The sequence below is a fragment of the Oenanthe melanoleuca genome, chromosome 6 (assembly GCF_029582105.1).
Source record: "Oenanthe melanoleuca isolate GR-GAL-2019-014 chromosome 6, OMel1.0, whole genome shotgun sequence".
NCBI lineage: Eukaryota > Metazoa > Chordata > Aves > Passeriformes > Muscicapidae > Oenanthe > Oenanthe melanoleuca.
The window spans coordinates 25,422,391-25,447,816 of record NC_079340.1 but is presented as its reverse complement, the minus strand read 5'-3'; the positions used below and the strand labels follow the sequence as shown (position 1 = coordinate 25,447,816).

The 25,426-nt window shown below is 37.6% G+C and overlaps 1 protein-coding gene across 1 annotated transcript; it reads left to right on the top strand.

Annotated features, from left to right (window-relative positions):
- SMC3 (structural maintenance of chromosomes 3) lies at positions 1-24,273 on the top strand. Its single transcript, XM_056494823.1, has 29 exons — positions 1-369; positions 4,220-4,295; positions 5,831-5,869; positions 6,685-6,752; positions 7,100-7,171; positions 7,358-7,437; positions 7,994-8,072; positions 9,424-9,541; positions 10,084-10,259; positions 10,872-10,952; positions 11,203-11,367; positions 11,526-11,647; positions 11,999-12,212; positions 13,648-13,751; positions 13,968-14,067; positions 14,510-14,670; positions 15,980-16,121; positions 16,423-16,573; positions 17,580-17,734; positions 18,634-18,783; positions 19,000-19,158; positions 19,831-19,938; positions 20,331-20,439; positions 20,946-21,193; positions 21,315-21,527; positions 22,223-22,414; positions 22,578-22,755; positions 23,259-23,365; positions 23,675-24,273. The coding sequence occupies exons 1-29, from the start codon at positions 355-357 to the stop codon at positions 23,744-23,746; spliced, it is 3,654 nt and encodes a 1,217-aa protein (XP_056350798.1). The 5' UTR covers positions 1-354; the 3' UTR covers positions 23,747-24,273.
- Positions 24,274-25,426: the final 1,153 nt, after the last annotated feature.

The following is a 25,426-nucleotide window of genomic DNA, read 5'->3' as shown; positions in this document are numbered from 1 at the left end:
CCCCGCCAAGCAGCGCCCTCCAAAAGACCAACGAGGCACTTTAGAAGATCGGAAAAAGGAAATTCCCGCATTTCCACGAGGTGTCATATCTTCGGCGGACAGGAACGCGTTCTCTGCTCGTCGGTTCTCCCTCCAAATGGCCCTGAATGGTTCGCGCCAGGACGGGACGGGGAGGGTCTGCCGCCATTTTGTTTGCGTGAGGGGCGAGCGGGCCCTGAGCGGGAAGCGGGGGGCGGCTGAGGGGGCGGGAAGCCGCGGCGGAGACCCGCGGTCAAGCCGAGCGCTCGGACCGGAAAGAGACGGCGAGGGCGGGCTCAACGACAGTGTGGCGGGCCTACCCCATCCCCGGCAAACATGTACATCAAGCAGGTGAGCCGGCGGGATTCGTGCCGCCCGTAGTGTGCGGTGCGGCCTGGGCCTGGCCGAGGGGGTTGGCCCAACCCGCCCCGCCCCGGAGCTGTGGGCTCGGGGCTCTGCACCTTCACATCTGCACGGCCCGCAGCAGGAGCCCGCGGACTTGCGGCGGGCTCGGAGGCCTCTGCCTCGATCTTTTCTGTCCGGGGGGGCGGATCGAGGTTCAGGCTGAGGGAGGCGCCCGCTGCCCGGTCACGGGTCAGGTCCTACCCCCTGTCGGGCTGGCGGCGCTTTCTCTCCTTTTCTGCTCTCCTTTCATTTATTGAAGGTGTGAAGTGGTGCTGAGGGCTTTCTTTCGCGGACCCGAGACTTTTTCGCGTTGTTCCTTTATACACCAGCCCCGGTGTCCCGGCCGCGGAAGGCTCGTACCCAAACAAAGGGCTCTGCTCAGCTGTCAGAGGCATCTTTCAGCTGTTCAGCTTGTGGGGTCTCTTTGCTTTGGGGTGCTCTCTCAGGCCCCCAGGCATGAACCATTTCACCTGTTATGCTTCACCTTTGCCAAATTATTTTTGGCTGGTGCTCAGTTAATAAATACTGGTATACACCTTTTTCAAACAGTTTTTGAGGTCATCATTATATTACTTCTGCAGTTTCCCTACGGCCGCTTTAGCAGCAGATTTTTATTACTGCTTTCGTGTTGCTGCTTATGTGTGTTCATACAAAGCCTATCAGGATTCTCATTTCCTGGTGGACTCGAAATTGACCTGTTTTTGACACCCTGCGGGTGTATTTCTTAAGAAGAATACTTTATTGGCTGTGAAAGTGCATGTTCTGCATAAATATCAGGTTTTCATCTGCTGTTTGGTTAATTGAGCAGCGTTTCAAACGCCTTTTTATCGTGCTTTTGTAAATCACTCTTAATCATCCTAGGTGGGCACATTGCTTTAAAGACTTTTAATAAGAATTTTTGTTCTCCAGATTTGAATTGCTCAAAAGCAAACAGTAGTGGAGATCTATTGAAGAAGTCCAAATTAACTCAGAACAGGGGAGATGTTTCATTTTGAGGAAAACGACAAGAAGGAAATTTGGGTGATCAATAACTAATACTGTTATAGGAGCTATAGAAGTGTAACAATGTGTGGATGTGAGAATAAAATGAATGCAACTTAATTTGATTCCATCAGTATCCCCTATTTTGTTGCTTTCCAGAAGTTATTCCTGGAGTTTGAACATTAAAAGTATTTAAGTCTTAATCTGAGTTGATACAAGGCAAGGAAGGAGTCTTGAGGTTTCAGAATCTGTAGGTTGGATGAAGTGATAAATCATCTGGGGAGAAGATGATGGTGGTCAGAGTCTGCCTGTATCACACTCCTGTGGTGCCCATGTGTGTAGCAAAAGTTTGTGCTTCTATAGCAATATTAAGGAAATAATAATTGGTTATTTCTATCATTTTGGACAGACTTTCAGGTTCTTATGAGTATGAAGTAAATGAATTATTCCAATTCAGATGTTCTTTATAGATTATGTGGAAAAAGGTAGTAGATACAAACTTTTTTGCCCATTTTTTTAATTTTTCCCCTTCCCCTTGAAATCTAACAAGTTTGGAAGCAGCACTATCTCAGAATGTTGGGGTTTTAAAAATATTTTTTATTAAATATGTTAAATCAAATGATCATAGTTGCTGTGGCCTAGGGTAAATGATTAAGATTAAGATATACTCTGTTCCCGCTTTTCCTTTGAAAGCTGCTGGCACTGAGCTTGCTGCAGAATCTCCATCTGGCAGAAGAGGCATACTGGTTTTATAGGGGAGGTCGAGTATTTATGTTCTCAGTCACTGTGCCTGGGTCATCTTCAGTCCATGCATTGTCTTAAGCTTGCTTTCTGTAGTATGGTCTGTTAAATTCTGAAATCCCTGATTGCTTCAGCGCAGTTGATCTGAATGCAGTGCAGCTGATTAAAGAAAACTATCTGTCCTAAGGAGAGGGAGCACAGACAATTGCAGTTCAGAAGAGGTTTAGGCAGAGTATTGAAGGAGGCTGATTTGGAATGGTATTCCTTTTCCAAAATATCTTCTGCTTTGGTCTGATGTTTGATGGCAAGGGATTATTAATTTGCTGCCTACCTGTATTCTTAGTTTCAGATTCCTGTAATGAAATAATTTTACAAAGAGAATTTGACAAGAAAGCCTTAGTGCCTGGGAAGAGGAGTCTTTTGAGACTAAACGCTAATGCTTTAAAGCTATATTTCATTTTGATTTTTATAAATTCCAGTGTTTGATTTGCTGTCTGACATGGCATTTTCATTCAGTATTAGTGAGATGCTTTTAATCCATTAGTACAAACAGGTGACAAGAGGAGTTTCCCACAGCAGTACTTGGTAGTGGCCTGTCGCATAAAGGGAGAAAGACTGAAGGTCAAACTTGACACAAATAAATATGGGCATTTTCTTCTCCCAATCTTTGTCCAGTACTTTTCATAGGCAGGATTTTTTTCCCCACTATTTGTTTAACGCTACCAGAATGTGACTGATGAATGCAGTTCTGAAGGTAGTTGTTTCTTGAAGTGCTGGGGTGTACTCTTAATAGAGGCTTTCATAGTAGTGAGGAAAGGCTTTCTTAAATGTTTGAAATAGTACTTCTAGGCTTTTTGCTGAAGTTTTGTATGTGCTTCTTGAATAAAAAGTATTATGGTCATTTTCTGGAATATGGGCTACTTTAATACTTAAAGGTGTGAGAGAAGAATGACATGTTCAGAGAAGTAGAAAATGATGATGGGATCATAGACCTTACAAACAAAAAATCTAAGTAATTTCATATTTTAAGCTTCAGCAGTGATAATAGTGAGAAGTATCTTGCAAGCTGTTTTTGTGTCTTAAGAAGTAATTTTTAGTGTATTGTAGCTGTCATAATGAAACACTGCCTCTGTTTTAACTCTGTCGTGTTCCTGTTGGGGAAGAGCTGGGCAAAGAGCACAGCTATTAAATGGTCACTCTGGTCCTGTTTCAAGTGTTCTTGCTGAAAGATCTTCTAATGTCCAACCTTCAGGTGACTGCTGCCTTTGTGGTTCTACTGAGCAGAGCAGAGCTGCTGTGCTTTGAGCACAGCTTTGCTGTATGGAACAGGTTGCTTGGTGCTGGAAGTTGGGTCAGTTTTGTTGCTATGCAGAAGTGAAGTTTTAGGATATTGTAACTGTACCTTGTGTATTGCTAGGCCTGGCAAACCTCAAAATGCTGCTGAAATTAAATAGTTGAAGTTTGATGTGCTGCTTCCAGATGACTGTTTGCTGCATAATTCTTGAAGTTATTTTGTACATTTTTGTCATGTTAGGCTGTGAATTGGAGCTGAGGCAAGCTTGCTTTTTTATGTTTCCCTTTAGATTGTACAGTAAAATTAGACTATTGCATGTGAAATAGGCAGTCTAATACAGTTTTTGCAGCCTACAATTACACTGCTTGTAGAATTTGGTACTAAAATTCTCATGTTGTAAGTAGATCTCATTATAAAGATTAAATATAAGTGTTTGTTATACTGAGTTTTCTTTCCTGTATATGATACTTTAAGCAGATACATGTTTTTGTCTAGTTTGTTACAAAAAAACCTCTTGGAACTCTCTTGCTTGCCATTCTTTGGCCTGCACAAGTGCTAGCGTCTCTTGCTAGGGGAGAAATCTGTCCCTAAATCGATACGTACTTAGATAGGGGGCAGGTTTGATGTAAGTTTCTGAACTGGAGCTGGAAAGCTGAGTCTGTGCAGGAAGGGCAGGCGAATTAAAGTGTAATTGATATAAATATTCTGCCAAACCTTATAGTAGAAAAACTGTTCAAGAACAGAGAGAACTTTGTAAAAATAACTCTCTATTCTCACCAGGTAATCATTCAGGGCTTTCGAAGCTACAGGGACCAAACCATTGTGGACCCATTCAGCTCCAAACACAATGTCATTGGTAAGTTCTGATACTTACTTTTTATCACTAGTTAAAATTGCACGTTTATTTCAGATGATATTCGTGTTAGTCTCCTTTATAGTTTTTAATATTCTGGTTACATTGATGATTATATTTTCTGTTTTGGAAACTTCTGTACAGCTGTCTGTAATGTACCACAGGGTGTGATCTACTTACAGCAAACAACTGCTAACATTCAATTTTGTTAAGACAAGAGCCTTGTCTTCAGAAGCTGAGTGAGGTTCATAAACTCCTTCTTAGGTGCATATCTCTGTATCAGCCAGACCTCCTTGTCCTTGCAGGAACAGCAGCAGAGAATTTGTATGGGATTCTTATTTCTTTTTTCTGTGCAAGTGTCGTCATTTTTATAAATAAGCACACCAGAAACTATAAACTCTTGCAGAGAAAGAAGATCATCTTAATTAAGGAATTAATTTTTGGACTGTATATTGTCAAAAAGTATAAGTTTTAAAGTTCAGTTTCATGAATAATACCCATTTTAATAGCATGTTGTTGTCCACCATCCTCACACCTCTTCTGTTTCTGCCTGTGGATGCCTGGCCCTGCCTATTTGTTTTACATTGATTTTAGTGATTGTGCAGCAACTTCTGAGACTGCTGACCCAACAACAAATAGTCAATTGTGGACATAAAATCTTAGTAGCCAGGATTTAACTCTGGCACTGGGAAAAATACCATGCCTATGACATGGATAGGTGTTTTGCTTAGTAGTTATTTCTGCAGGAGCTAAAATTTTATCCAGGTATTAATGTTTTTAAACTACGCTAAGAAATCTCTTTTCACTGAGAGTTTTTTGCTTTTTTTAAAGACTTGTAATTCATTGTAATCCCAAGTAGTTTTTGGAACGAGGTGAATCTGGATGCTGTGTAGGCAGTCAGGGATGAAAAGCCTGGGATGTTCACTGCTGCTGGAAGACATCTGTGTTTGAAACTGATACAGTAGCTTTTGATCTTAAAGAGAAGGCACTGGGCCTTGCTTAAACACTGCACTGTAAACATTGAGATTATATTGGTGTAGTGCTGTGGTCTTACACCTTAATTTTTCTGTGTAGAAGTAGTACTTATTCCAGTCTTTTATGATTAGGGTAGAGTCTTAAGAAGTTAATGTGCTACATGAAGTTCATACAGTCAGCCTGAATGTGTAGGCAAGTGGTTTCCTCTGGATAAATATTCTGGAGCCAGGAGAATTTTACTTGGGTTTACTGTTCTTACCCATCAGAATAGCAGTATAAGAACCAGAAAGATGGCAATAAATAGGATTGGTGTAACTATTATTCTCTTTGTGGAATAGTTTTGGAGTTTGTAAGTCAAGATAATATGTTTGAGTGGGCAAAGGGCTACTGTCTTGTATTCAGTGGCTAAGTGATCCATCTACCAAGTTCACCTCATTCCCTTGAGATTTCATTTGGCTGTGTTATATTTAGGTTCTGCTCTTGAGTATTTTTGTGTAGTGCTTAAGGTACATTGCACTGTGACCCATGTCAGCTATAACTTATGTCATACTTTGTGTTTTCAGTGGGAAGAAATGGATCTGGAAAAAGCAACTTCTTTTATGGTAAGCATGGATTTCTTATTAGCCGAGGCATGCTGAAGATTCTAGGTTTCTTTGCTTGTTTTTGTTAGAACTTGATTTAACAAATGCTCCTCCTCAATACAGAGTGGCAGATTGGAAATTACTTGGCAGTAATGAAAGGCAGATCTCAATGCACTTGTTTAATTCTTAGTCCAGGTTTTTCCCTAGAATTCAGCTTCTCTTACTTACTAAGGGCCTTCTAATTCTAAGACTTTCAGCTGGTAAAAGTATTTACAGGAGGAAACTAAAGTTGCCCTCCATGAAAGATGATGATGATATTTGCAGTTGTTTTAAGCATCCTTAATGGTTAAATTCTAAATAGCAGTTTGGCACAGCTTTAGGCATCCTTTTAAAATAAGGTTATCAGGGGGATTTTGTCGGGTGGAGCATTAATAGAGGAGCAGAGGTGCTAATTAAAAGTGTTGGTAGGCTTTGTGACAGTTGTGTTAATAAGTTGTCTAATGCTAAGTATTTTAGCAATATTTTTAGCCTAGCCTGTGTGCTGTGTATGTGTAGAAGGAAGCTCATGAATCTCTAATTGTTCAGCGTTGTTAATGATTATGCAGTGAACCAGTAATGTGACAACAATGACTTCTTCAGATAAATCCTGCTGTACAACAGGTTGAGTGATAAAGATCCAGTAGATGAAGATTTTTAATGAAGAAATATTGTGAGATTTAGCAGCAGCATGATTGTATTATACAACAGTAAACCAATGTGTTTTGAGTTAATGAAACTGTTGCTCAACTCCCTGGAGGAAAGAATAAATTTTCTGTTTCTTTACTATTTTGTTACAGCAATTCAGTTTGTCCTCAGTGATGAGTTTAGTCATCTTCGCCCAGAGCAGAGACTGGCTTTGTTGCATGTAAGTGAAGGTGGATAGCAATAAAACTAAATAAGCTAATGCATTTGAATGGTACAACAAAAATGTTAAATTGCTGGGCTGTGGATATTTTAAGCCAATTACTTTGAAAGTAACTTTGTTTGTTCCTATTGGCAAAAGGGAATTTATTACACAGTAGTACATTATGTTAATAATGCACACCAGTGAATGAGTAGCCAGGATTATGAGAAATAAAAATACGTGTGCTCTTGCATCTCATTTCCTTGAAAGGAAAGGGGAAGTGGGGTTGTCTGGGAAAAGAGGAAAAGAATGAGTTCAAAATCTTTTCTAAGGTGGCGGCTGTCTAACCAAAGCATCTCCTTTCATAGGAAGGTACCGGTCCTCGTGTTATTTCGGCATTTGTGGAGATTATATTTGACAATTCTGACAACAGGTTACCGGTGAGTTCAGTGAACTGCTTTGGACATAGATTATCATTTCAGATTCAAGTGGTCTCAGTCTTATGGAAGGCTTCAGCATTGTGCCTGCTTTTGAGTAATTTCTGGTAAAAAGTGTTGTAAACTTTTTGGGTTAGTTACAGCTGCTTGCAATAGGTATGTGTATTTACTGGGTTTTGTTTTCTTAAGATTGATAAAGAGGAAGTCTCGCTTCGTAGAGTCATTGGAGCCAAGAAGGACCAATATTTCTTAGACAAGAAAATGGTGACGTAGGTACTTCTTTTCCTTATCTGAATGAGAACAATAAAATTTCTGTAAAATACTACAGGCAAGCCCAACACTTACATCCCTAGCATGAAATAATTTATTTCAGTTTTGTAATACTGTGTGCTAATAGTTTGGCAGCTGGAACATCAGTCCTTATGCGATAGACAGACTTTGAATTTGCAGTTTAATCCATCCATTGATGTAGTGTTTTAACTGCTTGCATAGTATTTCTTTCAGGGTTTTTTGAAATAGAAGAGTTACCACACTCTCAGAGGTTTTTATAGCCTTCCTTGTAATACGCTTACCTGTATTTCCCTCCTCTGTGCGTTGAGGTGCTTATTTCTTAATCACTTTCCAATTCTATAGTATTTTAGATATTTTCCATTTTTTACTCTCTCATTTGATTTTAGAATTAGCCATTTTCAAATAAAGAAACTTGTTCAAAAAGACTATGATGAATGTGCACACATTCTGGTATATAGTTGTGATACTTTTACTGCATTTTTACAGCTGTCTCTTTTACTGTAAGTTTTTAATGGATCCATAATGACATTTCAGGAAAAATGATGTCATGAATCTCCTTGAAAGTGCTGGATTTTCTCGCAGTAATCCCTACTATATTGTCAAACAAGGAAAGGTAAGATTTTTTTTCACAAAGTAGAAGGAATCACTGTCAAGCGTATTATGTTTCCTGGATGCCAAACTTAGTTCAATTATTTCAGAAGTAAACCAAAACCTAAATCTACCTGTTTGAAATAGTTCTTGTATGTAGATGCTGCTTTGGCAGATATTATTGTTTTAGTAGTTTGTGTTGATTTTTAAGAAAAAAAAATCATGATATTTAGCAGAGGGTTTTTATCATGGTGATCTTTACAATCAGATTTTTTTTCCATATACTTAAATACAAAGCAAACTTGATTCCAGTGACTATTTCAGTGTAAATGCAAAGATTTCTGGACCTATAGATGAAGCACCAAAGTAATGGTAGAGAATTTTAAGAGGTTGAACATACTGTCAAGGGAGAATGAATTACAAATGCAGAAGTACCAGAAGTGGACACAGTTCAGGAAAAGGGCTCATGGCATGGGCTGTCTTAACTGGTCTTCAAGACCCAAGCAGCTTTCTAGAGCTTTCAAAGGACACCTACATCTGCAGACAAAGCACAGACTACTCTTAATGGCTCACGAAATGGATCATCAAGGAGGCTGGGAGCTGTCACATCCAAAGGTTACTGGAAGGCATACTTGGAGAGGATTGCAGGAGAAGAAGGCTTGAGAAGCACTTGATGTTGGGAATGCTAACCCCTTGTACAGTCTGCCAGATGTTTATCACAATAAATTTTCCTGTACAGTTGAATGTGTGTGTTGGAAAGAAACAGCTTGAGCTGGAAAGTCACTCGTAGTGGGGATTGGTGCATGCTTCTTAGCAGCCAAAATACACATACTGGTTTTAATATAAGGCAAATTAGAAACAGTTACCTTCTTAGGAAAGCATGCAGCCACTGAAATTCTATTGAAAGGAAGTGAGTTTTATGTTGGGTGTAATTGTAGGACTGATTTGATGTCATATTAATGAATGTTTCATTATGTGAATTACTCTAAGGTTTATAACCTCTGCATTTTAGTGTGGTTTTATGGAGGCATTTAAACTATTTGATTTAGCACCAGGACTTAAAAGCCCAAGCTTGAGTTTCTCTGAACATAATTTTGAGTGGGTTATGATTTCTTCAGTGTACCTAGTAATTGTATCCTGAGTTTTAGTAACAAATGGTACCATTTGAAAAGCAACAAATTTCATTACAAGCAGAATACTTGCTGTCCTGAAGTAACTGTCTCAAAAGGAAAGGAGTGTGGTGTATGCTATGTATCTGAATCTTCCTGCCAAAACCTCAGGCAAGCAGGCAGAGCAAAAGAGTACAATCTTTGCTCTGTTGTGGTTAACCATACATCCAGAGCAGTTTATTGAAATAATAGATCTTGAATTTTCAGATCAACCAGATGGCCACAGCTCCTGACTCTCAAAGATTGAAGTTACTAAGAGAAGTAGCAGGTACCAGAGTGTATGATGAACGTAAAGAGGAGAGTATTTCACTAATGAAAGAAACAGGTAAACCTTTAAGAAATTATTACTTTATGCCACAGTAATTCAATTAGCTCTAAAACTTCAGGCCTTTTCAAAAAAGCTAGATGTTAATTGTGGTATGTTAAACAATGCAGAGCTTGTCATATTTCTTCCTTGAATTTCCAGTGTCTCAAAAGGTTTAATAAATTACTTTCTGTGTGTTTTTAGTAATAAAAAGCTTTTAGCTAAGCTAATACAGATAAATTTACTGTTCGAAACACGACTGATGTCAGCTGGCAGTAATCCAAAAATCAGGATACTTACTGCTGTGCAAACACTAAAGTTCATGTACAATCTGTATTAAGTATGTGAGCCAAGAGTACATGCTTGTATTGCCTTACATAACAACTATCAACAGTTCTGCTGTTGGGATGTTTTTCTGGACACAGGATGTTTTAACATTTCATGTATGTTGACAAATTGTGAATAAGTGGAGTAGATTCAGTGGCTGTAGAGAATTATATTACTGGCTTGGGAATTATATTACTGTGTTTAACTGAATCTCAATCTTGTCATGTTTTTTAAAGAGGGGAAGCGAGAGAAGATCAACGAGTTGTTGAAATACATTGAAGAGCGACTGCATACTCTGGAAGAGGAGAAAGAAGAGCTGGCACAGTACCAGAAGTGGGATAAAATGAGGAGAGCATTAGAATACACCATTTATAACCAGGAACTTAATGAAACCCGAGCTAAGCTTGATGAGGTAAAATATCTTGACTAGTATAAAATGTAATGAGCTGTTGGTTTGTTTTTGCTACCATCTTCTTGTGATCCTTGATAGAATCCTGAGAGTGTTAAGGAACCTTTCCTGTCCAGCCATCCGGCAGCCACCCTGGCAGCCAGAACTGTACAACCTGAGCTAGGACTGGAACATTTTCTCAGCACAGGTGCCTTGCCCATCTCCCTGAACCACACTCACAGTCAGACCAGGTTTCCCATAGCAGAGTCTCAGATCCTTAAAATAATTTAATCTTGGTGCAATAACTAAATAACAAAGGAATAGCTCAATATGGTGCCTCCGAGGAATCCCCAGCAGAGGAAACTGGTTTTTTATCCCATCACAATAGAAGCATGGGGGTTCCTGCTGTGTTTCTGAATGCCACAGGTTCCAGTACCCTTTATTATGCAAAGCAACATTGAATCTCTTGCCTGTGGCTTCCACCACGCAGAGCTTAAACTGCAATTGCACACCGAACTACTGCGCTGTATATATTCCTCAGCATCACTGTTCTTCGCTAAATAAATTATTTTATTTCTGGAACTACTATTAAAGCAGAATCTGGCTACTTAAGCTATTTATCATATTTCCATACAGCTTTCTGCTAAACGAGAGACAAGTGGAGAGAAATCGAGGCAGCTGAGAGATGCACAGCAAGATGCTAGAGATAAAATGGAGGTAAAAATACTTTTAAAAGGGCTCTCCAGAGATGTGTTTTGCTTTGTAGTTTTGGGGATTTTTTGGAGGAGGTGGGGAGATAAATATTTTAATATATTAATTCTGTTGCATGCTTTCTTCCTGTTTGGAAACTTGGGGTTTTTCACACATCTAGTGTATTGTGATCTACAGAATAATGATCTTGTGAGTTTTGATAAATAGTGAAATGTTCATTCAGTCTTTAAGATACTGCATACTTATATTTGCTTAGGAAATAGAACGGCAAGTTCGAGAACTGAAGACAAAGATTTCTGCAATGAAAGAAGAGAAAGAGCAACTTAGTGCTGAAAGACAGGAGCAGATTAAACAGAGGACTAAATTGGAGCTGAAGGCTAAAGATCTACAGGATGAATTAGCTGGCAACAGTGAGCAAAGGGTACGTAACACCAGGGAAGTCTTAAAATGTCCCTGGCACAAGGAAATGTTCATGTACATTTGAAGTTCTGGTTTTAGACTGGAGCCTGTCACTATTTTGTAAGGTTTGTTAGATTAGTTTAAATACTAACTTTAAATACTGCTTTGTTTGACTTTCAGAAAAGACTGCTTAAAGAGAGGCAAAAACTTCTTGAGAAAATCGAGGAGAAGCAGAAAGAATTGGCAGAAACAGAGCCAAAATTTAACAGTGTAAAAGAAAAAGAAGAGAGAGGAATTGCTAGGTCTGTTGCCTTCTATGCAAATTTTATAATGCTATCCATCTGCAGTTAACAAAAACTTGCACTTGTTGCTTGACTGTGGGGTAACTACATGCACTTGGAGATGGTCTGTCAAAAGCCTGCTTTATTGTTGGGGTGGGAACAGTTTTGGCAAAATGATTTTCTAAGCTTAACCACTTCTTGTGGATGATTTTATTTTTTTTAATGTGATCCTTTTTTTTTACTGATTTAGTGCTTGAATTTTAGAGCCTGGTTTGATGCTTCTTGAAAATTCTAATAATAATTCTTAGTGCTTGCTCTTAATAAATTAAAGATTTCTTTATAATACAGCATGTCTTTCTCTTCTCAAAACAGGCTTGCACAGGCTACACAAGAAAGAACAGATCTTTATGCAAAGCAAGGTCGAGGGAGCCAGTTTACTTCCAAAGAGGAAAGGGATAAGTGGATAAAGAAAGAACTGAAGTCTTTAGATCAAGCCATCAATGACAAGAAGCGGCAGATTGCGGCTATACACAAGGATTTAGAGGATACGGAGGCAAACAAGGAGAAAAACTTGGAACAGTACAGTGTAAGCTTTCAGCTTATTCTCAGTCTTTTTGAGAAAAGGGTTAAATACTCAATCTTGGACAGTCAGACTTCAGTGCCTGTTTATAAGGAAGATGTGACTTTCTGATTGGATGTGGTCTCTGAAAAAATGCTTTTTGAAAACATCTGCAGATAAACTTTAAACTCCTTTAGCATTGCACTATATATGTTGGCTTTGCCTTCTGGTACTTTCCCCAATGTGTTTGGCCTGAGTTATCTGGAAGAGGCTTCTATCTGCCCTGCTCTTGTCTACCTTGAACATAACCATGTCATAGAAAACAATCTGTTACATTCTTATAGAAGTCTGTATTGGTTATTGTTACCTGCATAGCTTAGATTTTAATTACCATTCAGAAACAGCTCTTAAAGTGCAAATACAGCAAAATAATCCAAAGATAGTGTTCCTGCTAGGAGCTCCAGCTATGAAAATCCTGCTTTTATGTTGAGAGAACATACAGTGCCAATTCTGGTGTCTGTGTAATATACTTACTGAAATTGAAGGTCAGTCTGACACCATGCAGGAGTGTAGTTGTACAAAGATGATAGTGTTCTGCTAAAATACTGGCTGACTGGGACCCTTACTAGCAAAGTTGTGATTCTCTGAGTTGGTGAATGAAGAAAATAGCATTTACACCGGGCTGACTGCAGTCGTATTGTATGCTGTTGTGCTCAATGGTAATTCTGTAGAATTGAAGGAGTTAAATTTGTTGTGGATTTTGATTCCTTTCTATAAATGTGTCTTGGTTTCCTTTTCCTCCTCAAGGAAGGTTAATTTATGCTTAGATAAAGAGTTACATATGAATGTGAGTGAGGGCTTGCAGGGTTAGTTTGGGACCAGCGGACTGTGTTTTTAGAGCACAGTTACTTCTTGTACACATATAAATATGTAAACACTACAGAGTGCTAGCCCTGAACTGCTTTGAAAATGGCAGGTGTTAAGTGAGCAAAGGGAGGATGTCTGTGCGTTGGCTTACACAGCACACTGTTGACAGCAGCTGTCTTGAAAGTCTAGTACTGCTGGAGAGCAGGCTAAGGCTTTTGACTAATAGCAGGTTGATATGGCACACAAGATTAGTTGTACTTATCACAAATGTCATTTCAGAGTATGATTGCACAGAAGTTATATGTATGTTAGTTACTGTTTTGATTCCAGTTCTTACTGTGACTTACAGGGATCCATTTCACTTTAATGCCCAGAGGCACAGTTGAACTCAGTGCCTGCCTTGCAATTTGTGTGGCACCTACACCTTGTTACTGCTTCTTTACAAAGCTGCCTTTATTCTTAGTGCTTTTGCAGTTTGTTGTAAGCTGGTTAAAATGTATGGAATGTTCTGAATTTTTAGTATCTCTATAAAATAAAGATTTTTTTTTTTAATACAGAGAACTGTAGTTTCATACTGTTCTTTTCTTTGTGTTAGAAACTGGACCAGGATCTTAATGAAGTGAAGGCTCGTGTTGAAGAATTGGACAGAAAATACTATGAAGTGAAAAATAAAAAGGATGAACTACAGAGTGAAAGAAAGTTAGTAATTAATTGAAATATGTCTCAATCTCACTTAATGTGAAGGACCCCAACTGTGTAGTTGTTAACATGGCATGTAGGTATGTTTTTAAAATATGGCCATGTATGAACTTCTGCACTTTGTCTTCCTATTAGATTAGCAGTCTTTAAGAAAATAATAATAAAACCTTCAGATTGCATTCACACTTAGAAAATTTTATTGGTTTTGCTCTGTAGTTATCTATGGAGAGAAGAGAATGCAGAACAACAAGCTCTTGCAGCAAAGAGGGAGGATCTAGAAAAGAAACAGCAGCTTCTCAGAGCAGCAACAGGAAAGGTAAGATAACCACACTCTTGATTATTCCTTGTGAAATCTCATTCTTAAAGAACAGGCTAGTTTAATATGAAAGATATGATTGTTATTTTTTAAATTATGGTCTTTCTGTCATAAATAAGATGGACAAATTATATTCTGGGCCGAATTTTTCAAATGTTTATAGCTCTAGAACTACTTGAAAATGAGCTCTAGGTAGTTGTTGTGAGGAGACTAGGCAGAAATGGAATATTTAAAAATTTTCCTCTGATATATTTTTGATTAAAAAAAAAAAACAAAACTGAAAAGTGATAGACTCTTATTTAGGTATCTTCTGTTAGAACTATAGGTTAGTTAACAGAAATTTGGCAAAAAAGGAGGTTACACCTATCACAAAGTGAAAGCTAGAATGGATATTATGCCCACACTTTTAACTGCAATGCAATAATTAGCTGTATTTTAACAGGCCATTTTAAATGGTATAGACAGTATAAACAAAGTTTTGGAGCACTTCCGTCGAAAAGGCATAAACCAGCATGTTCTAAATGGCTATCATGGAATTGTGATGAATAACTTTGAATGTGAACCAGCATTCTACACCTGTGTTGAAGTCACTGCAGGGAACAGGTAATTATGTGCTATTTTGCTGGAAGTCTCACAGTTTAGTTGTTGTTGGAAGCTGCTACTGAAATTTTATTCTTTTGAAGTCTTGCCTTTTTTTCTCAAAGTGCATTCTATATAGCATGGTCAAACTGCTATTCCTTTGTGAAGGAACTGAGAAGAATTTTGCCTATTTAAATATTAATCCTGGCTGCTCCTGACTTTGTCTAAAAAAACCTAAAATTAAACCAGAGAGGAAAAAAAAAAGAAAAAACAACGAAACGGCCCCTAACCCATGTTCCTGACACTTGCCAGGGGGATTGATGGTGAGACTGAATTACTGAATACTGAATTGAATAAAATGGACAGCATCTTCCAGTGTGGAGAATTCTATAGTAAGAAAGGCTGATGTTTCAATAATAGTAAGAATTATTTCACTTGCACTAGGAAATCTCATAGTTGAGAATGGTCTCTAAATGGTCAAAAATTGCTGTTTAAAAGTTATCTGAAAAGATGTTGAGTGTTAATGAGTCTGTGTAAAACATTTTATATGTTTTTAGAAGAAGTAAATGCCTGTTGAGTGGTCCACTGCTTGCAACATCTAACATTTCAAATTAATTAAAATTGTCTTTTTGTGTGATCAATCCCTGTTCAACTCATGAGTAGTCATAAAAGTTCTTGTTCTAATAAAGTGTAGGTAATGGCATAACAGCAGGAAGGAAGACAGAGGTGACATGATCTTGCAATGTGTCACATACAAATGTTGGTGCTACTGTGATTAGAAATGCAGTCTCTTCTGAAACTTGTGTCAGTGTGAACAAGGCTGTCTCTTCCCAACACGTCACAGTTCTCTCTGAATTCCTGTTGTGCCCCATATTTGGAAAAAGCTGTAACAAACAAGCTGTAGTTCAACTTGCAAAGGAAAAATTGCTTATTTCAGTCCATCTGGTGCCAGTCTTCATAGTGCACAGGGAGATTGGTGGATGTGGTCTGCGTCTCTGTGTAGTGTTTAGTGGCAGCAGAGACAAACCCTGGAGATCCATGCAGGGAGGAGGACTGAATGTTGTGTAATGGAAATGCTGATAGAGGTTTGGACACAGTAGCACTGTACATGTATTGAGCTGCTCCTGGCTGGAGCATAAAGTTGGCTAATCCTATTTTAACCAAAGTGAAAAGAGCATCCCCTTGCTTTTTCTAAGGCTTGGAATTGGAAATGCAATGCAGCTTTATAGTGATGTGTTATTTAATGGTATCTGCATGAATACTTTCTACATACAAATACATTTGTCCTTTTAGCATAGTAAAGTTTTGCCTACTTGTTTGGCTTGTTAAACAGGTTGTTTTATCACATTGTGGATTCTGATGAGGTCAGTACAAAGATCCTAATGGAATTTAACAAAATGAACCTTCCTGGAGAAGTTACTTTCCTCCCTCTGAACAAGCTGGATGTTAGGGACACTGCTTATCCTGAGACTAATGTGAGTTGCAATTAGTTTTGAACCTACCTCTGCTTCATAACTACAAAGCCTCATGTTTTGAGCAGTGTACATTGCTTATTGCCCACCAGTTGCTTTTCTGTTTGTCTGCTGATAAATACTGCTTCTGATGTATACTTCTGAACATAAAAAAACTGTTCTAGAAGAATATTTTCCTACAAGGTATCTGTTCTTTATTAACTGCACTTTACCAGTGAAAAGACAATACTAATAAGGAGAGTTTTATTGTAACGTGATACTCAATAATTATTTTAATTGCTGAATTGTAATTCTGTCACTTTAGGATGCTATTCCTATGATCAGTAAACTGAGGTACAATCCAAGATTTGATAAAGCTTTCAAACATGTTTTCGGGAAGACTTTAATTTGTCGTAGCATGGAAGTGTCTACCCAGCTGGCCAGAGCTTTCACAATGGATTGTATCACTCTGGAAGGTAAATACTGCAGTTTTATGTTATTTATTGTAAGAATAGGATTTCTGGGAACATGGGGCTCATAAACATGGTCTGTTTAGTGTTGTCGAAATAAGATTATTAAAAATAACTAGTCTACTTGACTGAGATGTGTGTACAAGGTTGCACTTGGTTAAGTACAATGCTTAAAAATACAGGATTTCTTGACAAGGTATGGGATTTTCTTATGATCTAAATGTTAGTGGCAATGTATCTCCATCCTGAAAATTACAAAGCAGGTTAGGTTTGCATTCATCCCGGATTTTTATCCAGTTTAACAGGCATTTGTTTTCCTAGAGTGTTTATGGTATTTTCCCCAATCTCAAACCAATGTTTAGGGTGTGAATGAATGGCCTTAATTCCTTATAAAGGTAATGTAAATTCTTCTGTGCAACAGATATGTAAACATCTTATGTTCTGTGAAATAATCTATCTCTCTTGTTAATTGCCTGTTTTAAAGAGGGCAGATTCCCTGCAGGCTTATTGCTCTCTTTTTCTGTCTTAAAGTCAATCTTAAAAAATTCCTAAGGGTGTCTGAGGAGGAAATTATTAATCTTTCAGTATCAGCACACTCTGCAAGCCACAGATGCTGCTAATTACTCCATCTCTATTTCCTCCGAGAAGACATGAGATTTTTTTTCAAACTGGTAGTGCTAAGCATTTGCATTTTCCCTTTAATATAAGTATTTTTATTCTTTCAAGCTGCATGGTTTTGGAAGTTCATTAAAAACAAACAAAAATGAGCCAACGATTAAAGAAGATCCTAGCAGTCTGTGATGATCTTAAGAAGGGGAATAGCACTTAAATTGAATACAAAAATAAACATTTCCCTAATTACTGTAAACATACATGATTGCTGATACATTCAGTGCTTTTGTAGCTTAGTTAAAATTTCTGGTTAACCTGCTAAGCTGCACTGTAGAAACTGTGCTGGGCTTTATGGCAAGCAAGTAGTGTACATTTATATCTCATTCTGTTCTGCCCTTAGGTGATCAAGTCAGCCATCGAGGTGCTTTGACTGGAGGTTATTATGACACCAGGAAGTCTCGGCTTGAATTGCAAAAAGATGTTAGAAAAGCAGAAGAAGAACTTGGTGAACTTGAAGCAAAGCTCAATGAAAACTTACGTAGAAACATTGAAAATATCCTTTTGTTGTTAATGGGGAAGGTTGTGTGATGACAGAGCTTTTGTTTAGTGGTTACAGTAATAGATGCAAAGCAAGAGGCTGACTTGTTACATATTATCTGTGGCATTTGTTTTTTGACTGTGTTGTGTGCAGCCTGGTTCTCAGTGTTACTGTATTTGATATTGATCTTTACAGCTTAGAGGTGAGGTTAAACTCTAGATTGTGAGCCTTTCTATTCCTTTTAGAGTCTGTTGTGGTAACTGCCATAACCAGATAGTCTTGTTATCTTCACTGTTTCTTCTGACTCAGGCTATATTTTTAGTACTTGTATCCTGAATTGATGTGTTACATAGTCCACTTATGCTGTGGAGAGAGGGTGGGACAGCGTTGTGTTGTAATAAGCTCTGAGTTGCTTGACAGTTTGGTCTTTCCAGTCTCTGCACTGTGTCCTTTTGAGATCCACCATCTACAATTTAGGGGTAAGGGAGGTTTATGTGTTTTTCTTATACATCACCCAGGTCATTCTGTCCTTCAAACTGAATTCCTTTCCTTTTGACTCGCATCAGTGTATTAGAGATACCGGTTCTGTATTTTGTAAGATCTGAGTTTTCCTCGCATGTTCAAATGTATCCCTGTGTTCTTCTGAATGCAATGTTGTAAAATAAGCAAGGAAAGCTTCATTTAGCTTAGTTCCTGGTGCTCATAAGTTACTTAATTAGTGGATAAGCTGCTCAAGTATTTTTGTTGATGATTCTTGATTTTTTTCCTCTACAAGTGGTTATTATGGTTGGTGGAGTTTTGGTTTGTTTCCTATTTGATAAAAGATGAGTATATCAAATAGAAAAAATTGAAGGTACTAGTAGAAATAAAATGGGTTTTAAAATAAGGACAGAATTTTCCTTAGCCCACAGTATGGATTAATAATGAGATTGACCAGCTAATGAACCAAATGCAGCAAATTGAAACACAGCAGAGAAAGTTCAAGGCCTCTCGAGACAGTATTTTGTCAGAGATGAAAATGCTGAAGGAGAAAAGACAGCAGTCTGAAAAGACATTTATGCCTAAGGTTGGTATGGGAATATTGAAAGCTGTTACTTGGCTTTTTAAAATTTTTTCATTAATGTTACTGATAAACTTGCACTCCTTTCTAGTTAACATCATAATATTAAATATTAAATATTAAGAGATAACTAGAGATATGTCACAAAAATATTTTTATATAAACAGGTGAAATTCATATAAATCTTTGCTTTGAGGAGTAATTCTAATATGTATCCCACAGCAACGTAGCTTGCAGAGTCTGGAGGCAAGTTTGCATGCTATGGAGTCAACTAGAGAATCATTAAAAGCAGAACTGGGGACAGATTTGTTGTCTCAGCTCAGTCTTGAAGATCAGAAACGTGTGGATGCTCTTAATGATGAAATTCGACAACTACAGCAAGTAAGGAAATGAAAATTTACATTAAATGTGGTACCTTTGTTAGCAATAAACTTTTATTCTTTAGTATGAAAAGTCACTTATGAGTATAGTGTCACTAAATTAATTATTCATCAGTAGGAAGTATGTTCTCTCATTTGCAAAGGGTATTTGCAAGTTTCTTTCAAACACTGAGTGAATTTTGCCAGTTGATTGTGTGAGAATTAAGGCTATTTGTGTTGGAATCATCACCATTTTCTTACTCTTGCTGTTAACATTTCAATAATAAATACAAATAGATATCACCTGAAGGGAGGGTGTACAGTATGAGAAAGGAAAAACAATTATTTTAAGCACGTGGTAGGTGAGGCAAAACTAAGATTTTGATTGGCACACATGTTGCTGGAAAAATACTACCACTTAAATATATTCTCTAAAGCTTTTCTGTCTTTGAAAATTGGGTTCAGATACAAATAAAGATGAATAAACTCACTGATCTGTACAGTTGACTTTTACACTAGACACCTTCTTTGTTCTGTCAGTTAAAATTAGAGGAACAGTCCAGAGAATTATGATATTTTGATCACAGAATTTTGTGAAGAAGGTTTTTTGTTGTTGTATTAATTTTTTTTAATAATGAGAGAAAAGTAGTCCTGGTCGGGTAAGGCAACTAATATACTTCTCTACTTTTTTCAGGAAAACAGACAGCTTTTGAATGAGAGGATTAAATTGGAAGGCATTATCACAAGAGTTGAAACATATCTCAATGAGAATCTGAGGAAACGCTTAGACCAAGTGGAGCAAGTATGGATTTTCTTTTAAATCTACTTTTGCAATCTGGGTTTGGTTTATTTCTAGGGCTAACACGTATTAAATCATAAATACTCATTCGTTGCACTGCATTGTCTGTGGTGGGGTTTGCTTCCCTATTTATAAGTTGAGTTTAGTGTTCATTTGAATCTCAGCACAGTAAGTTTTTGACAGAAACTACTGTGAATACACAGCCTGTGTATCAGTAGGACTGTCATAATGACAGATTTGTTTGAAAATCTAACTATTCTCTAGAACTTCACAGAAATATTGAATAGTATATAATAGTTATATGAAGTTATATGTAGAGTAGCAGAAGATAGCTTGTTTGTCTGGCTTATGGTCCCATTCATGCTATAGCTTGGTGGCATTTATTTATCCCATAGGAACTGAACGAGCTTCGAGAAACAGAAGGTGGCACAGTTCTTACTGCCACAACATCAGAACTTGAGGCTATCAACAAACGAGTGAAGGATACACTGGCACGGTCAGATGGTTGGTAACATCATGTTTTGGGAAGAAAACTCTCCAGGGTTTTGAAAGTTCACATATACCATATTTGATTTAGAAATAGACCATAATGTAATTAACGTGTTAGTGGTAATGAGGTTCCAGCTTGAGGGCATAATACTTGTGAGGCAACTGTCCTACAAGCAAGATCTTGTATAATTGTTCCTGAATTTTGTCTGACCCATTTAAAACTCAGTTACTGTCAAAAAGGCTGTCATATCTGTTTGGCTTGAAACTTCCTTTGCTTCTCTTTCTAGACTTGAACAATATAACTATAGTACATTTGTTTTTTAAGCCATATACTCATGGGGAAGAAGAGAGGGGGATTTTCCAACTTCTGCCTGAAATTTAATCTTTTGCTCCTTAATAGATCTTCTTTAGTCTATCTTTTTGTTTCATAAATACTTAATTGGATAATTGCTGATCTTATGCAGGTTTGTAAAACTTTGTGTGTAAAGCTTTGAGTTTTGTACTCTTGCTCAATATTGCAGATCTGGATAACTCTATTGACAAAACAGAAGCAGGAATTAAAGAACTCCAGAAAAGCATGGAGCGCTGGAAGAACATGGAAAAGGAGCACATGGATGCAATTAACCATGATACAAAAGAACTTGAAAAAATGACAAACAGGCAAGGGATGCTCCTCAAAAAGAAAGAGGAGTGCATGAAGAAAATACGAGAGTTGGGTTCGCTTCCACAGGAGGCTTTTGAAAAGTATCAGACTTTAAGTTTAAAGCAGGTAAATAGTATGCATGGTTTCCTGTTCTATGACCTAAAACATTAGTGTTACCTGCATCTTGAGTGTCAAATATGTCTAGAATTGCAAGTCACTTTGATGTGTTAATGTTTTCTGTCTACAGTTATTCCGCAAGCTGGAGCAGTGCAATACTGAACTGAAGAAATACAGTCATGTTAATAAAAAAGCTTTAGATCAGTTTGTGAATTTCTCAGAGCAGAAGGAAAAATTGATAAAAAGACAAGAGGAACTGGACAGAGGCTACAAATCCATCATGGAGCTGATGAATGTCCTTGAGCTCAGGAAATACGAGGCTATTCAGCTGACTTTCAAGCAGGTAACAAAACAGGAACAATCGTAACGACACTGGTACTGAAATCAATCAAGCTGTCCTATGGTGTAGCAGCAGTATCAGAAGAGGATACTAAATAAATCTATACTAATAGAAGGCAGTGTCATGTAACTTGAGGCTTGTGGGTTTTTTTAAATATTGGAAAACAAATATGGCTACCATTTTTAATATGTGCTCATCTCTAATACAATTCTAGCTTTGCTTTAAACTTCTTAAATAGTTCCTGTCAAGTGAGTTCCTATGTACTATGTACAACCCTTTCTTGGTACTGTAGCAAAAAACTGCACCAAATCTGTTCTCCAGATTTAGTGAAAGCAATTCCAATGTTAACAAAGAATCTTAACTATAAAATGTGTGAATTGTTCTCTTTAAGGGTTTTTTGCTTAACTGAAGGTTACTAAATAAATTTTTTTTTTTTTTTTTGCTACAGTTCTATGTTTTAATTGCACAATTTTATTGAAAAAAAATTTGAAAATTCTCATACTACAAAGACAGTTGTTTTGGCTCTTGTTTTAAGCCAAGCTTATATGTGCAGCATATATTTCTCACTTCTGCTTTAGAACGTGGAGCTCTGCATTGAAGCAGATAATTTTTGTCTTCATTAAAAAACACTTGTCTGCATTTGCTTTTTTGTTTCCCTCTATAAAAATGAATAGATTTATTGACTGTTTCTTTTTCAGGTGTCAAAAAATTTCAGTGAAGTATTTCAAAAGTTAGTACCTGGTGGCAAGGCCACGTTAGTGATGAAGAAAGGAGATGTGGAGGGCAGTCAGTCCCAGGATGAAGGTGAAGGCAGCACCGAAAGCGAAAGAGGATCTGGATCTCAGAGCAGTGTTCCATCTGTGGATCAGTTCACTGGAGTTGGCATAAGAGTAAAGAAAAATATTTGTTTTTTAGTCCTTTGAATGTTTGCTTAGGTTGTCTTTTTAACTATATTCTTAAAAGGCAGCATTTAGTTGATCCTATTTGTTTAATAACAAGTAATGCTGTGGTTTAGTGTTTTGAAATCATCTTGCTGTTTCATTGTTTTCTTAGGTATCGTTTACAGGCAAGCAGGGTGAAATGAGAGAAATGCAGCAACTTTCAGGTGGACAGAAATCTTTAGTGGCCCTGGCCCTAATATTTGCCATCCAAAAATGTGATCCAGCTCCATTTTATTTGTTTGATGAAATCGACCAGGCCTTGGATGCCCAGCATAGAAAAGCTGTGTCAGGTACTTGTCTTCCTTTTATAATCTTCATTGTGGTTGGAGTTAATAGTTTGTCTTCTCATCCCTGATGTTTAAGAATAAAGCTTTTAATCATAAAAACACATTTTTGAGAAGTCCAGTGTGTGTTTGGGTAAGTTTTCATGAGCTAGGTTTTATGTAGAAGCTCTGTTCTGTTACTGCATCTAAGGGGTCTTCTTACTGCACTTCAGTGTGTTGAAAAACAGTCCTGTTTTGAAGTCTAGTTTGATTTTAAAAATTAGTGGAAAAAACATTTAATACCATACTAGGTTTGCTGGGTGGCTGGACTTGTCACACTTCATACTGGAATTAATGAGAGTATTTGTGTGTATTATGTGGAAAATAAAACTGGTACTTTCTTGATTTGTGGGGTTTTTGCTTCATTAACCAAAACCTCATTTTGAATAAGGCAAAGAGTTTGCTGTTCTCATCTGTCCCACTTTATTGAAAATATTACATTAATAAAGAATTTTTGTCTTCTTTTTTAGATATGATTATGGAACTAGCTGAACATGCTCAGTTTATTACAACAACTTTTAGGCCAGAACTGCTTGAGTCAGCTGACAAGTTCTATGGTGTAAAATTCAGAAACAAGGTAAGTAGTATGATAGGCTTCTTGGTAAACACCATAATTAAGATAAATTCTGCATTTGAGACTTAGCAAGAGTTCAGAGTGAGTCAGACTCTCTTCAGCTGATAAATTTCTAGTTATGTCACAGTCTTCCATAAAGAGTTCTCTTATGCTTGAAAGAGAATTTAAATAGCTGCAGATATCCCATGTCACATTCTTTAAAGGGAATTATAAATCGGTCATAGACTGTTGCTGAGTCCTGGAGCCTTCAGAAGTGCCTGTCTTATTTTGCAGGAGGTACTGTAATAACTGGATGTTTGTTTATTCCACTAGGTCAGTCATATTGATGTGATCACAGCAGAAATGGCCAAAGACTTCGTAGAAGATGACACCACACATGGTTAAAGGAGCTTGTAATTACTGCTTTTTTGGAAGATGTGTATAGTGCTGTTTATGCCAGGGACCTGTACATTTAAAATATGAAGTATTTAGTCCTTGTTTAAAATAGTTTTTGAACACATTTTAACCAAGACCCCAGAAGACTTAGTTTCAAATGAGCTTGAGTATCCATTTTGTCTCTGTTGCTGTATTTTATAAGATAATTGTTAATGTTACCTTTATACAATACCTGTCGTTTGGAAATTTTATTCTCTTCCTTCAAATCTTTTGTAAAGTGTTTGTTGCTGTTTTAAAGCTTTTCAGAAAGTGCTAGCTATTTCTTCTTAAGTATAGTTTTATCATTTATATTGCCTCACATTTTTTTTTTTTTAATGGCTTCAATTAAAATGGTTGGTTTTATGGCTGTAACTTGTACATATTAAGTTTTTGGGTTATATTGTCTTTCTGAAGAGGAATGCACTGAGATGGATTAAACACTTTGGTCATATTGGAGTGGCATATTCCAGAATATGAGACAAAGCAATTCTCCCAAACCTCTCTTCTTTTTTCCCCTCTTCTGCACATTGCCAGTGCCAGAAAAAAACTGCCCTGAATCTACGCTTGTCCAAATCCATAGTATTCTGGTTATTGAATTGAAAAAAGGTAAGTATCAGAGAATCCTGAAAAGTCTGAGGAAGACCCTAAAACTGTGTCAAAATAAATCATAGCCCCTTCTTTTTCCTACACATTGTCCTGTGTAACAGCTCCTCCATTACATCCCTTCAGCCTGAAAGACCAGCAAAACATGAGCCAAGTAACAGTCCCCAGTCAAAAGGTGAAATATTTTCCTGCTGTCTAGGGTTTTGGCAAAGGGATATTGAATAGTTTGATGCGTTCTTCTGGAACACTTAAGGATTTACCACAAACCATAAATTCCATAGGTAGCAAAGCCATTTTAGGAAGAGAATCCATTGGTGTTAAAATAGTACATTCATAAGAACGTAATAACCTTAAAGAATACCTTATGTGACTTTCAGCAGTACAGTGAGAAACGCTGAATTTGTATGTTGCATTTATTCTGTGTAGGGTACATTCAACAAAGCAGAAGAGTAAAGCTCTCTGATAGGTTTTGATCTGCACACACCCTTGTTCCCCACTGAGAACTTCAGAAGTGCAGGAAAGGAGAGTATGAACTCATGTCTGGGCTCAGGAGTTCTTATCCTTGCATCACAAGGCAGGACAAGAGAAGAGTACTGCAGCTGATACGGAGCAACTTTCCCAGGTAGTGATAGATGTGGGAAATTACTACCTGTGCTAAGTCTTAAGCCAGGAGGAGGAGGATGTTGTGACATAAAGCTTTCTGTGGTTCCAGGGATTCACTAGCTGCAGAGAAGACTCCTCTCAGTGAAGAGAGGAGCAGAAAATGTGAAACAAAGTGTCCCTAATGCCCCCAAAATTTCTAGCATGGAAATACACTATATTTGTACCTGAAGAATTTGAAATGTGTCCTCTTCATACACAGCTCTGTGGGGTGGCTGCTGCAGACCAGTGTGTTCTGAATTACTCGCAGGTGAAGCCAGTGAGTTCAGAGAAGGACCCAAAGAATGTGGCCACAGGTTGACACCTTAGGTTACTGATTTGGTGCCATTTGATCCAGTGTGTGTAAGGACCACCAGATTTTTAACTTGTTGTGGTAGTAGCAGGCTC